The following is a 12,630-nucleotide window of genomic DNA, read 5'->3' as shown; positions in this document are numbered from 1 at the left end:
GAAGTCAGTTTAGTGCTTTTGGTTGTTTCGGAAACGTTTTGAGCTCAAATCGTTCGACTCATCTAGCTCGTCTTTTCTCGTTTCACGGCAAAATGCAGTTATCATGGCGGAATCTTGTTTCGGCTTTGTCATTATTGTTCAATGCTCAAAGTCAACGCAATCAAAATCATCTCACTCACCCATTCCTACGTTGAAATTATTACCGAGGTTTGGTTGGAATGCAAAAACAAAAACGAACTACAACGAACGGCTGCGGAAATTCGTTTCTTCTTGTGAACAAACACAGATTGTATGCAAATATCCGTTTCGCATGCTCAAGGTTAGTCCATTTCGACAGCAGCTCCGGTGAACGAAATCCTCTTTCGTGCAACGATGCTCCTTAGCATGAAATTTTCGCCACTTGGAATCTATTTGAAATTCAGCAGTGCTGCACATATTTTAAATGCAGGCGCCACGAATACATCACAAAACGTCAGCACTAAAATTCCGGTTCCCCTCCCAAACATCGACTGGGGAGAAGGGACTGTTGAATTATTACCGAGTGAGAAACGGAGTGGTTTAATTTCAAGTTGGTTTCCTTAAATAAAGATAAGCTGATTTAAATCGGGATAAAACCTACCTACCTACTAGAGCGAGTGTCTACCATGCAATAGTCAGCATGGAGACCAACGGCAAAATTTGATTTTATTTCAGCCTCGGTTTCTCATTCATCCCAACTCGGGAACCACACGTCATCCCATTCATCGTTGACGGCTTGTGCCGTGCTTCAACTTGCAAATAATCATGACACACTCTCCTCGATGCGTGGCATCGTGTGTCACCACCGGCCCTGGGATGCAACTCATTTCGGAAATGAGAGCTGTTGCAGAGAATGTTTTTTTTTCTTTGTGTGGCACCAGTCGCCGTCATTCATCCGAGCTGTTTGGATCCGCAACTCTGTCCAGAGTAACCGACACGGCGGCGCCCGAAAGTGTCATACACTTTCGATATTAGCCCTAATGAGTCAGAGTCGGAGAGCTGAAGTCTCGGATGTCGTGTCGCCGGTACCGGACCGAAAGTGTGTCCGCACTTAAATCAAATTGTTCGAATATGGACCGACAAGTGATGTGAGCGGCACCAATGTGTTCTAGTCACGTAGGAACCCAGAACGAGTGTTGTTAGTGAACGGGGCGAGGAGGAAGGGTTGGAATGCAAAAAAAAATGTTCATGGCAATTTTGACGGAACTTTTTATTAGATCCCTAACTTAAAATTTACTTTGAAGCCATCCGAAAATTTCGGCTCGTTTCAGGATCCGAGTTAATAATGCAAAGTTTGGGAAAGGGTTTCCATTCGAGGGCTCACATATATAATACTTCAGGAAAGATGCCCTTTCAACCAGATGGGACCGCTCTCTGCTACTGTTATAGACTAGATTCTGCAGGAACCTAGTAATAATTCGTTCAATGCCCAATATTGTCGAAAGCATAGTATGAAATGAGTTCAGTTTTACCATTTCTCATTTTGCAAATTTAACTTGATATTTTTATAGGTTCGAAAGAATACACATCTGTGAATGGAATTGAGCGAATTCACTCTTTCCAATTTTGACTAAAGTTTTTTGCCAATTTAAGTATTAGTGTGATAATGCGTGATAATATATGAGCAATGTCAAATTTCCCGGGTAGGCGGTTCAATGCATAGGACGCTGGTCTTACAAGCCAGTTGTCGTATGTTCGAGCCCCGATCTGGAAGGATTCATAGTGTCAGTAGGATCTATAGTACTAGCCATGCAATGATTCTGTACACTAAGAATCGGCTGCGAAGTCTGTTGAAACAGAAAGGCCAAATTCCACAAAAGGAATGTAATGCCAGGACTTTGCTTTTTTTATGTCAAATTTCATCAAAATTTTCATCAAGTTATGGAAAAAGACGCACCAGCGCATTCATGCATAAAAGCAACGGTGAAATGGAATGATTTGTGGTACGGATTGGTCCACCATCCCCCGTATTCTCCAGACCTGGCCCCCAGTGACTATTATCTATTTCCAAACCTGAAAAGGGTTTCTTCAGGGAAAGAAATTTTCGTCTAATGCTTAGGTTATTGCAGAAACGGTAGCCTATTTTGTAGACCTTGACAAATCTGAACGATTCGATTCAAGAATAATTTTCGAAATGGGCGATTGCATTATTGGCATGCACTTTCTTTAAATCAATGTTACTGGGAAATTGTTTCTTGCCGAAAAATGGTGTCCAGATCGAAGTTGTAGGGGAAGTCAAGTGGGCGCTCTAAACAAACAGTTGAATATTTTTTCAAGAATTAAAAAATAAACGATGAAATCAATTTAAAAAACTGGACGACGTGAATACGAATAAAACTGGCATATTTTTCTCACACTTCGGAATGTCAATAATCGTTCATATTAGTTGATTGATTGTGTGAATTTTGAAACTTTGACTGCTTCGCTCCCAGAATTATAATGGTGCATCTATACTAAAGCATGGCTTATTGACGACTAACAACTTTTAACCACACAAATAACTCTGAACAGATGCGAGCAGTGACGTTACCGAGGAATTTTGGCGCCCGGGGCAAAATAGCAAAATAAGAAATTTTGTCGCCCCCATCGTTGGTTTTGTGACAGCAGAACTCCATCTCCGGAAAGATGGCGAGCAAAAAAAAGGTCCCAAGGATTGATTTGCCGCCCCCCTAAAACGTTGCGCCCAGGGCGAGTGTCCCCTTCATCTCCCTCCCCTAGATACACCACTGGATGCGAGTGAAACAATACAGCAATCAATGTTATAGTTGTTATTTCTCTGTAAACATACATACATACTCTCTTGAATACCTCTCTTGAATATAAGTGAAACTGACGTGATGCAAGCATTATCCAGTTTAGATTCAACAAAAGGTCCAGGACCGGATTGTCTACCGCCAGTGTTTTAACACGTTTTGCCCGATCATTAACTGTACCAGTTAATATAATTTTCAACCGATCAATAATCGAACATACTTTTCCTAGTGCTTAGGAAGTCGCTTCTATAGTTCCAATACATAAGAATGGAAACACTTATAATATTGAAAATTACAGAGGGATCTAGATTTTGAACTGTCTAGCTAAAGTACTGGAAAAGTTAGTTTACGACGCGATGTACTCTAAAGCATTTTAAATCTGTGCTTATTTTCAAGATTTATTATTGTATTCAAGTATTGTTACTCTGTTTCTATCTTTCTAACCTGTTTTGTGTTCAAATTTTTTTATTTTATTGATTCATTTTTTTCATTCATTCATTCATTTATTCATTCACTTGTTCGTTAAATTTCGTTTTGCATTACTTTAATCATTCATTTACTTATTCGTTGTTTTATTTATTGATTCTTTCATTTAACTTATTCATCAAATATAAAAAGAAGATGAGGTTTTTGTGCCCTTTCGAGTAAGTACTGGTTCCACGGTCAGCTCAAGGGAGATTTTTCCTGCTCCAATAGACGAATACATAAATATTATTTTTTTAACAGTTTATTAAACATTTTTTTTTTTTACCCCTTAACAGGAATCTTACATTCCACTGGGAGCTCTTGCTTAGTACAAATAGTTAGCCTTCTTCGTTTTGTAATAACCTCAGCTTGATAAAATCGCGTTTTTTGTTTGTAGAATTTTTTTCCCAAGCTGAGGACTGTATGTGTCCGCAACCTGAGGGCCCCTAATGTGAGCTTTTTGGTGCGGGGGAATGTGGAGGGCCAAATAAAAAAAAATCATTGCTGAATGTCAACACGGGTTTGTGAAAAAACGATCAACAACGTCGAATTTGTTTTCATACATAAACAGCTTGATTCCCACCACCGAGAAGCGCCAACAAATTGATGCGATATAATTCGACTTTTCTAAAGCATTCGATAAAGTAGCACATAATGTTGTCGTCCTTAAACTGCAACGACTTGAATTCCCCCAAAGACATCATATTAACAAGATATCCAGCTCTCATATTTCCCGAACAAATCATTGGCAACATCCTTTTTTGCGAACATGGCGGCCTCAGGCGAGTACGCATCTAATCTCGTACGTAGAAGTAGGGGAGAGAAATGTCAAATTCGTGCGCGCCAAAATAACAGCACTGGGCACCCATACAATTGACATGATATGTTAAATGTGACACCGTGCGATGGCGTTGCTGAACTGAAGATTGATTTCGCTCCAATCTGACAGGGTCTGATTCCCCCATGGTTGACTAGATGGCTGGAATCATATCTCTCTGGTCGTTCCGCTTTCGTCAGGATTGGGTCTGCACTTTCAAATAAGCTCGAAATGCCTCCGGTGTTCCTCAAGGAAGTCACTTGGGATCGCTAATATTTATTTTATTCATCAACGATCTTTGTAATCGCATAAAGTCTGAAAACTTGTTCTATGCTGAAGATCTGAAGATCTTTCGCTCAATCGCTTCGAATCTCGACTCTGTAGTACTTCAAGAAGACATAGCGAGTATGGAACAATAGTGTTTGTTGAATGGTATGCTGCTTAACACTAGTAAATGTGAGATGACAAGCTTCAGTCGTTAGCTAGTTTTGCACTGTTTCGAATATACTTTTCGAGGGCATATCATCGGAAGAGTAGACTCTATTCGTGATTTAGGCGCAATATTCGACGCAAACTTAGCTTCACGGCCCATATTGCATCAACTATAGCTAAAGCATTTGCAACGTTGGACTTTTTGAAACGGAATACCGCTGATTTTATTGACTCCTACACACTAATTGTTCTCTACTAGTGGCACAGGTTATCTCTGACGTCTCATTAAAAATTCGCATAGTTCTTTGGGAATATTTTAATGGTTCTAAAAAGAACGGAATTGTGAAATTTATGCGGTATTTACAACTGTTGGGTTTTTTTGCCACCATTTATTCATCTGCACCAGAACCAGAATTCTGAATTATCAGGAACTGAATTTCCATTCAAGACTTAGAATTGGCTCCGTATTCAGTTGTAATTCGGTTCATGAATTTAGTTATAGATTTCTGGAACTGATTTCATTTACAGAATCCTGATTCCGAATTTCAATCTGCAACGGAATTCTGAACTTGAATTCTGTGCTTAAAATCTAGTCCCAGAACTCAAGTTCCGAGTTCAACTCTAGCACGCAGGTTCTAAATTGAATTAAAACAAGTTTCACTTTAAGTCGTAGTTCGAAAAGCATCAACTGTGTAGCAACGGTGTCCAAAAAGGAGTTGTAAGAAATTAAATACACTGAGGTCTCTTTTCACTGAGATGGGTACCACGTAAAAAACCGCGCAAAAAACCGCGTAAATCGAGTTTGGGACTTTAAAAAAAATGAGGTTTCCGAAATCGAAATTTTTTGATGCCAAATGTCTTAGAAGTATATCAAACGTTGACATCTGATGTAACCTCCAAAAAAATTTGAAAATTTTGACTTTGAGACTTTGAGAACTTGAGACCGTGTAACTTCGGAAATCCGCGTAGAAAAAAACCGCAAAATGGAAAAAAGTATTTTTTGATGCGAAATATCTTAGAAATGCATTTGAAAAAATTCGACTTCGGGACTTAAAAAAAAATTGAGATTTCCGAAATCAAAATCAAAAACTTCCAAAATCGATTTTTTTAATGCCAAATGTTTTAGAAATGTATGAAACGTTAACATCTGGTGTAATAGCAATTTTTTTTGACTTTCGGAAATTCGCGTAGGAAAACACCGCAAAATGGAAGAATTTTTTTTATGCTAAATGACTTAGAAATGCATGAGACGTTGATGCAATTAAGTTTTTAAACTTTCCTCCTCTCTATCTTTTGATTAGGAGTTGAAACTACGCAAACGAATGTTCGACATCAAATTTCATTTCAGAGAACGCCAAACGAGCAGAACCTCCCCACCCCTTCCCCTTTTTAATAATCACGTATTTGAAAACACGCGGTTTCGCTGTTCTGTTCCGACTCGAGTTGAACCTGATTTATTGACACAAATCTGGAGGTGAGCCTTTTAAACTTCATATCCTTCGTTCCCGGCGGAGCATCAAGTGCAGCTGAAGCTGAAGAACAGCTGCTGCATCCTTGGCAGCGGAACGGCATTTGAACACCACGGTAATGTATCACCTCCCAGCTCATTTTCTCAGTTTTCTCCCGGAAGAGCCAAGTTAAACAGCAGCGGGCAAAAAATCTAATTTCTTTTTCCGCAATCACTGACTCGTAGCAAAGAACTACCGCAATCAAAAGGGATGAAGTACTATTGTAAGGGATCGGGAAAGCGAGTGATGCCAACGCAGTCGCTGTGAAACGCAGAGAAAGCTTCTGCTTGGTCTACCGAAAAACTTCAGTTCTCCTGGTGGAGTGCTTTACCGTTTCCTTTTTTTAACCCGAGCTTCCTGTTCTCTCTCTCTCGCAGTTAACTTTACTTAGGATCCCGATCAGAATGATATCACAATCTGATATGTGAAAAGTTAAAATTTACGTTTTTTTCGTCGCTCTAAATGAACTGAGCGGAAAAAATTTATGTTTTGAGCTACGAAAATTTTACTATCAAAAGCGTACTAATTTTATCCGATCAAATTCTACCATTCCTTTCTGATCGGGACAGCACATTTCACAAATAAATCCACTCAGGAAATCACACCGTCTTAACGCTGACACGGTTGTTGGTTTGGTTGTTTATCCGCTACGGACTACGTGGAATTAAAAGGATTAATTGCACTTTCTTCTAGCGGTTTAAAACTTGCTACATATTTCGCAAGTCCATTTTTTACTAGCAAAAGAGCAATTCGAGTGTCTTTGACTGAATCTTTGGCAACAGTTTCTTCATCTAAAGATTGTGGTTTCTCAAGGTTTATTTGTTTTCACCCAAAACTAAATTCTATGATTTTTTTAAATCCGAACAAGCGATTGATGCATTAAAAAACTTTATTTTGATGATTAGATTCCATTAGTTATCGACCCTTTCTGAATTTTTTATTCTGAAAATTATTTGGAAAAATGGTCCTCGACGAAAGTGTGCTTATCAAGCACAATTATTTTTCTTTAAAAAGAAATTATGAATATTTTGATATACTTACTTAATATTAAGCTAAAATTGTCATCGATTGATCAGGTTTTGCTCTTTTGCGTACTACGTATCGCAATCGGTATAATCTATCAATATACCACTCTAACTGTGCATTCAAAATGTCTAAAACTGTGAACTAACATCTCGTTTCTTGCTACGGCGAAGAAAAACAAGTTTTTACAATGACTGAGTGGAAACATATATTGAAGAAGCCAAGTGAATGAGAAACTCTCAGAAAAGATTTTTTTTTTCGATAAAGATACGCTCAAACACAGGACTTGAACCTGCGTTCTTAGCAATTTAGCCCATACGCGCTACCATTTCGCCACCCTAAGCCTTGTGATACACACAGCTCTATCACACGACTAGGTATAGGAAGCGAAAGAATAGGTATAAAGCGAGAAGACTAGTGTTTATGGTCTGAAAAACAGAGAAGAGGTTTGGATATAAGATATCGGTCTTGAAACAACTAGGATTTTTACCATGTTCGATGTACGCTTTACCATACCTAGTCGCGTGTTAGAGCTGTGTCTATCACAAGGCTTAGGGTGGCGAAATGGTAGCGAAGTCAAAGTCTTGGCATTACATTCCTTCCGTGCAATTTGGACTTTCTGTTTCAACAGGCTTCGCAGCCGATTCTTAGCGTATAGAATCATTGCATGGCTAGTACTATGGATCCTACTGACACTAAGAATCCTTTAAGGTCGGGGCTCGAGCATATGACAGCTGGCTTGTAAGACCAGCGTCCTATGCATTGAACCGCTAACCCGAGTAGCGGTATAATTAAGAACGCAGGTTCGAGTCCCATCTCTGGGCGTATCTTTTTCCAAAAAATCATCTTTTCTGTGAGTTTCTCATTCAATTGGTTTCTCCAATATATGTTTCCAGTCAGTCATTGCAAAAACTGAGCTTAGTTATGGCGAGTTTAGGTCCAACCTACTAAAATGAGTAAATCGTTAATGTATATTGCCTTAAGAAAAAAAACGTAATTATGAAAACAAATTTCGTTTCTTGAAAACTTAAAAGTGTTCCCTCATATTTCCCATTCGATTGCCTTTTCCTTGCATTTCATTTGTCTTTCCTCTGTCTTTCAATTGTCTCTATTGTTGCCTTCCTTTGCAGTTCTTCTACCTTTCCTTAGCTTTTTTCCTTTTCTTATACCTTTCCTTCACATTTCGTTGGCTTTTCCTTTAACATTTCTTTCCCTTCCCTTTGCCTTTCCTTTAGCTTCCATTTGCCCTTCACTTGTCTTTCTTTTGTCTTTCCTTTGCCTTTTTTACCTTTTCTAGGTATTTCCTTTGCCGTTTCTATCATCCTTTAACTATCCTTTGCCTTTCTTTTGTCTTTCCCTTGCCTTTTTAACATTTCCCTTTTCTTCGCCTTTCGTTTGTCGTTACGCTGCTTTTTCTCTACCTTTTCTTTCCTTTTTTTCTCATTCCTTTGCCTTTCTTTTGTCGTTCCTTCGCCCTGCTTTTTTCCTTTTTATTCGATTTTCTGTGCCTTTCCTCGGCCTCGGCTTTTATTTCTCTTTTTTTTTTGCTTTTCTTTTCGCTTCCCTTTGCCTTTTCTTTATCTTTCCTTTGCCTGTCTTTTTTTCCTTTGTCTTTCCTTTGCCTTTCCTTTACCTTTCCTTTGCCGTTCCTTCGCTTTGCCTTGCTTTTGCTATGTCTATTCTTTTCACCTTTTCTTTGTCTCTGGTTTGTCCTTCCTTTGCCTTTCCTTTCCCTTTCCCTTTCCCGTTCCCTTTCCCTTTCCCTTTCCCTTTCCCTTTCCCTTTCCCTTTCCCTTTCCCTTTCCCTTTCCCTTTCCCTTTCCCTTTCCCTTTCCCTTTCCCTTTCCCTTTCCCTTTCCCTTTCCCTTTCCCTTTCCCTTTCCCTTTCCCTTTCCCTTTCCCTTTCCCTTTCCCTTTCCCTTTCCCTTTCCCTTTCCCTTTCCCTTTCCCTTTCCCTTTCCCTTTCCCTTTCCCTTTCCCTTTCCCTTTCCCTTTCCCTTTCCCTTTCCCTTTCCCTTTCCCTTTCCCTTTCCCTTTCCCTTTCCCTTTCCCTTTCCCTTTCCCTTTCCCTTTCCCTTTCCCTTTCCCTTTCCCTTTCCCTTTCCCTTTCCCTTTCCCTTTCCCTTTCCCTTTCCCTTTTCCATTTCCCATTTCCCATTTTCCATTTCCCGTTTTCCATTTCCCGTTTTCCATTTCCCATTTCCCATTTCCCATTTCCCGTTTTCCATTTCCCATTTCCCATTTCCCATTTCCCATTTCCCATTTCCCATTTCCCATTTCCCATTTCCCATTTCCCATTTTCCATTTCCCATTTCCCATTTCCCATTTCCCATTTCCCATTTCTCATTTCCCATTTCTCATTTCCCGTTTTCCATTTCCCGTTTTCCATTTCCCATTTCCCAGTTCCCATTTCCCAGTTCCCATTTCCCATTTCCCATTTCCCATTTCCCATTTCCCATTTCCCATTTCCCATTTCCCATTTCCCATTTCCCATTTCCCATTTCCCATTTCCCATTTCCCATTTCCCATTTCCCATTTCCCATTTCCCATTTCCCATTTCCCTTTTCCCATTTCCCTTTTCCCATTTCCCATTTCCCATTTCCCATTTCCCATTTCCCATTTCCCATTTCCCATTTCCCATTTCCCATTTCCCATTTCCCATTTCCCATTTCCCATTTCCCATTTCCCATTTCCCATTTCCCATTTCCCATTTCCCATTTCCCATTTCCCATTTCCCATTTCCCATTTCCCATTTCCCATTTCCCATTTCCCATTTCCCATTTCCCATTTCCCATTTCCCATTTCCCATTTCCCATTTCCCATTTCCCATTTCCCATTTCCCATTTCCCATTTCCCATTTCCCATTTCCCATTTCCCATTTCCCATTTCCCATTTCCCATTTCCCATTTCCCATTTCCCATTTCCCATTTCCCATTTCCCATTTCCCATTTCCCATTTCCCTTTCCCTTTCCCTTTCCCTTTCCCTTTCCCTTTCCGTTTCCCTTTCCCTTTCATTTGCCTTTTCTTTCTCTTTTCTACTATCCATTATTTCCTCTCCTCTGTCTTTCCTTTGACTTTTTTTGCTTTTTCTTTGCCTTTGCTTTCCATTCGTTCAATCGGAAGGTGCAATCTCAGATATCAAAAAAACTTTAGACATCGTTTTCTGGTCGCCACCTAGTTTCTAGAGATTTCTCTTTTAATTCACAAGAAACCGGCGATTCGATTGATGTTCAATGGAGTTTCGATTTTACTTGGATGGAGTCGAAAATAAATCTATATTTGGTTTTAGTGTCTACCACATGTCAGCAGAGAGCTCTTGAATATGAAGCAGTGTTTTATCAAAAGTCTCAAATCTCTTAAACAAAAAATATAAATCCACTTTTCGCCAAAAAAATACACATTTCATTGTCGAAAGGGCATACCGATAAGCTAGCTAAATTTGAGTTATTCGAGATGCAGCTCGTTTGATATTATCCTTTTCATAAAATCTAACTTTGGGTAAACCGGGCAAAACGGGTAAATCAAGACATATGTGATTGGATGGTGAACTCCTCGGTCTGTTAGAGTGAGAAACATTATTTGGATTTTATTTAAAAATAAATTATGTTGAGCATGATAATTTTAACAAAACAATTACTTCGACGATTTGTTTTTTTTTTTCAATGAAATTATTGAATAGTAAGTTACCAAGGCTCAAGCGTAGATCGCTGAAGGTAAAGGTCGCAATGTTAGTCCAACACGTACTGTTTCTGAAAATCGCCATAATCATTTCTCAACGTATTTTATCTGAACATGTATCCTGAAAACCCCATATAAAACAGTAAAGATTGTCATGTTCTACTTCAAAGGCAAAATCAGGTTTTCGATGACTATAATGACTATCTATGAAAATCAAACAACCTATCGATTCACGCATGTAGTATCTTGTATGAAGAAGTTATCTCGACTTTGCATGCTGTACATTAGCATTTGATCATATCTGTTTAAGTTCTGCACGCAACTGCTTGGCCAAACACCAAAATGACACCTTGAATGCCTGACCACTAATTCTCGTGAAAGCACACTTCTACCAAGTACCCACAATACCCGTATAGCACAATACTCGATTGAAATTACTCAAATTTTGAAGAATCGTGTCCCTATGTAAAGTCCCTCTTCATATTTAGTGAATGACACCCTCTATCAGTTGCCTTGACTATGATACATCTATAGAATAACAAGTTCCCCGTTCACTTCTATTCACTTCTACTAAATAATAAACCAACCAAAACTACAAAACTGCGATCACGTGCAACTGCAAACTTCGTAAAATTGATACTACAAAAAAAATCCCACCCCACTCAAAATCACTTCTCTAGACGGACGACAAAGAGGATGAGTCTGCGGAATCACTTCTGCCAACTTCGCTGGGAACGCCGTTGACCGAAGCCGAACAGACCGGTTCGACCGCTGCCGCGTCCACAATATCCATCACATCCGCCGGTTTGATTCCCACGGAAACGGGTCCTCTGGAACAAGTTCGCATAGCTACAACAACGTCCAGAACCACGGGCGACTTTCAGCTCGGAGAGGATCACTACAGTGAAGAAGTGCCGGCCGAAGAATCCACCGAAGATGAGTACGAAGATACGGTCATTATCACCGAACTGCCCAATTCAGTGGCCCCGGTAGTTTCGATTGCGACAAGTACCGCAATTCCACCCACAATCAGAACCGTCACCAGTACCGAGACAGTGATGGCGGAAAGAGAGCCCGACAGTACGACGATAGAACCGATTGGCTCTAGTACTACGATTTCTCCAACCAGTAGCAGCAGTTTTAGCGCCACCATCACAACTACACAGGCTCCGCTACCGTCACCGACAGCAACAACCACAACAGAAACAGAAACAGCATCCACAACACCGCTTGAGCTCATAACCGTGCCGCGTGTGGTTTTTGTTGACGCTACCACCACTCCTGCTATTACTACTACCACTAGCACTACTACTAGTACCGCTACTCCTACCGATAGCGACAGTACTACTACTAGTTTTCGATCAAAGGTAGCGAATTGTTAGAATCCAATTTTTGATTGTTCCGTTTTGTTTGAGAGCTAGCGCCAAAACAATTGACAGCCAAAAAAATCGAAAAAAAAAATGATACAACATTTCGACGAGCTTTGCTGATATCAAAATATGCACAAATTCAATTTTACAAAAAAAATACTTACCTGCACCAATGTTTGAAGCTAAACAATTTTAGTTACGGTTTTTATCAATTTTCAATAGTTCTTTTGTAAATTTTTCCTTCGGTTAAGATGTGTTCCTTTTTTGTACAAAACCAAAGCTAACAATGTTTCATTTCGCAAAACAACATTTTATTTTGTATATATTGAACATTTTTGCAATGCGGCTAATGGATTTTATTAATAATTTTAACGCTTTTGGATCACTTATGTTAGTACATTTATCATTTCACTTAGTTCTCATTCCGATTATCAACAACAATGATTTATTTGAAAAAAACTGCAATTAGCTTTCTTGCGCTTTTGAGTTTATAGTGCCAACAGTACAAACAACTTTTTGTTTTGGTTTAGGTTTCTTTTTTGCAACTGCATTCACCATTCGTTGGT

The 12,630-nt window shown here is 39.4% G+C and overlaps 1 protein-coding gene across 9 annotated transcripts in view; it reads left to right on the top strand.

Moving 5' to 3' along the window:
- Nucleotides 1-12,630, top strand: part of LOC131434652 (uncharacterized) — a 554,689-nt gene that overhangs the window by 517,616 nt on the left and 24,443 nt on the right. For 8 of the 9 annotated variants that reach the window (XM_058601601.1, XM_058601596.1, XM_058601597.1 and 5 more), the window contains one exon: nucleotides 11,375-12,061. The exons of the other annotated variant lie outside the window; for it this stretch is intronic. In XM_058601601.1, coding sequence (XP_058457584.1) covers nucleotides 11,375-12,061 — 687 coding nt within the window. The remainder of the gene's footprint in view (nucleotides 1-11,374; nucleotides 12,062-12,630) is intronic. 9 annotated transcript variants of the gene reach the window in all.

The sequence above is a fragment of the Malaya genurostris genome, chromosome 3, assembly GCF_030247185.1.
Source record: "Malaya genurostris strain Urasoe2022 chromosome 3, Malgen_1.1, whole genome shotgun sequence".
Lineage (NCBI taxonomy): Eukaryota > Metazoa > Arthropoda > Insecta > Diptera > Culicidae > Malaya > Malaya genurostris.
This window is presented reverse-complemented; position numbering and strand designations above follow the sequence as displayed.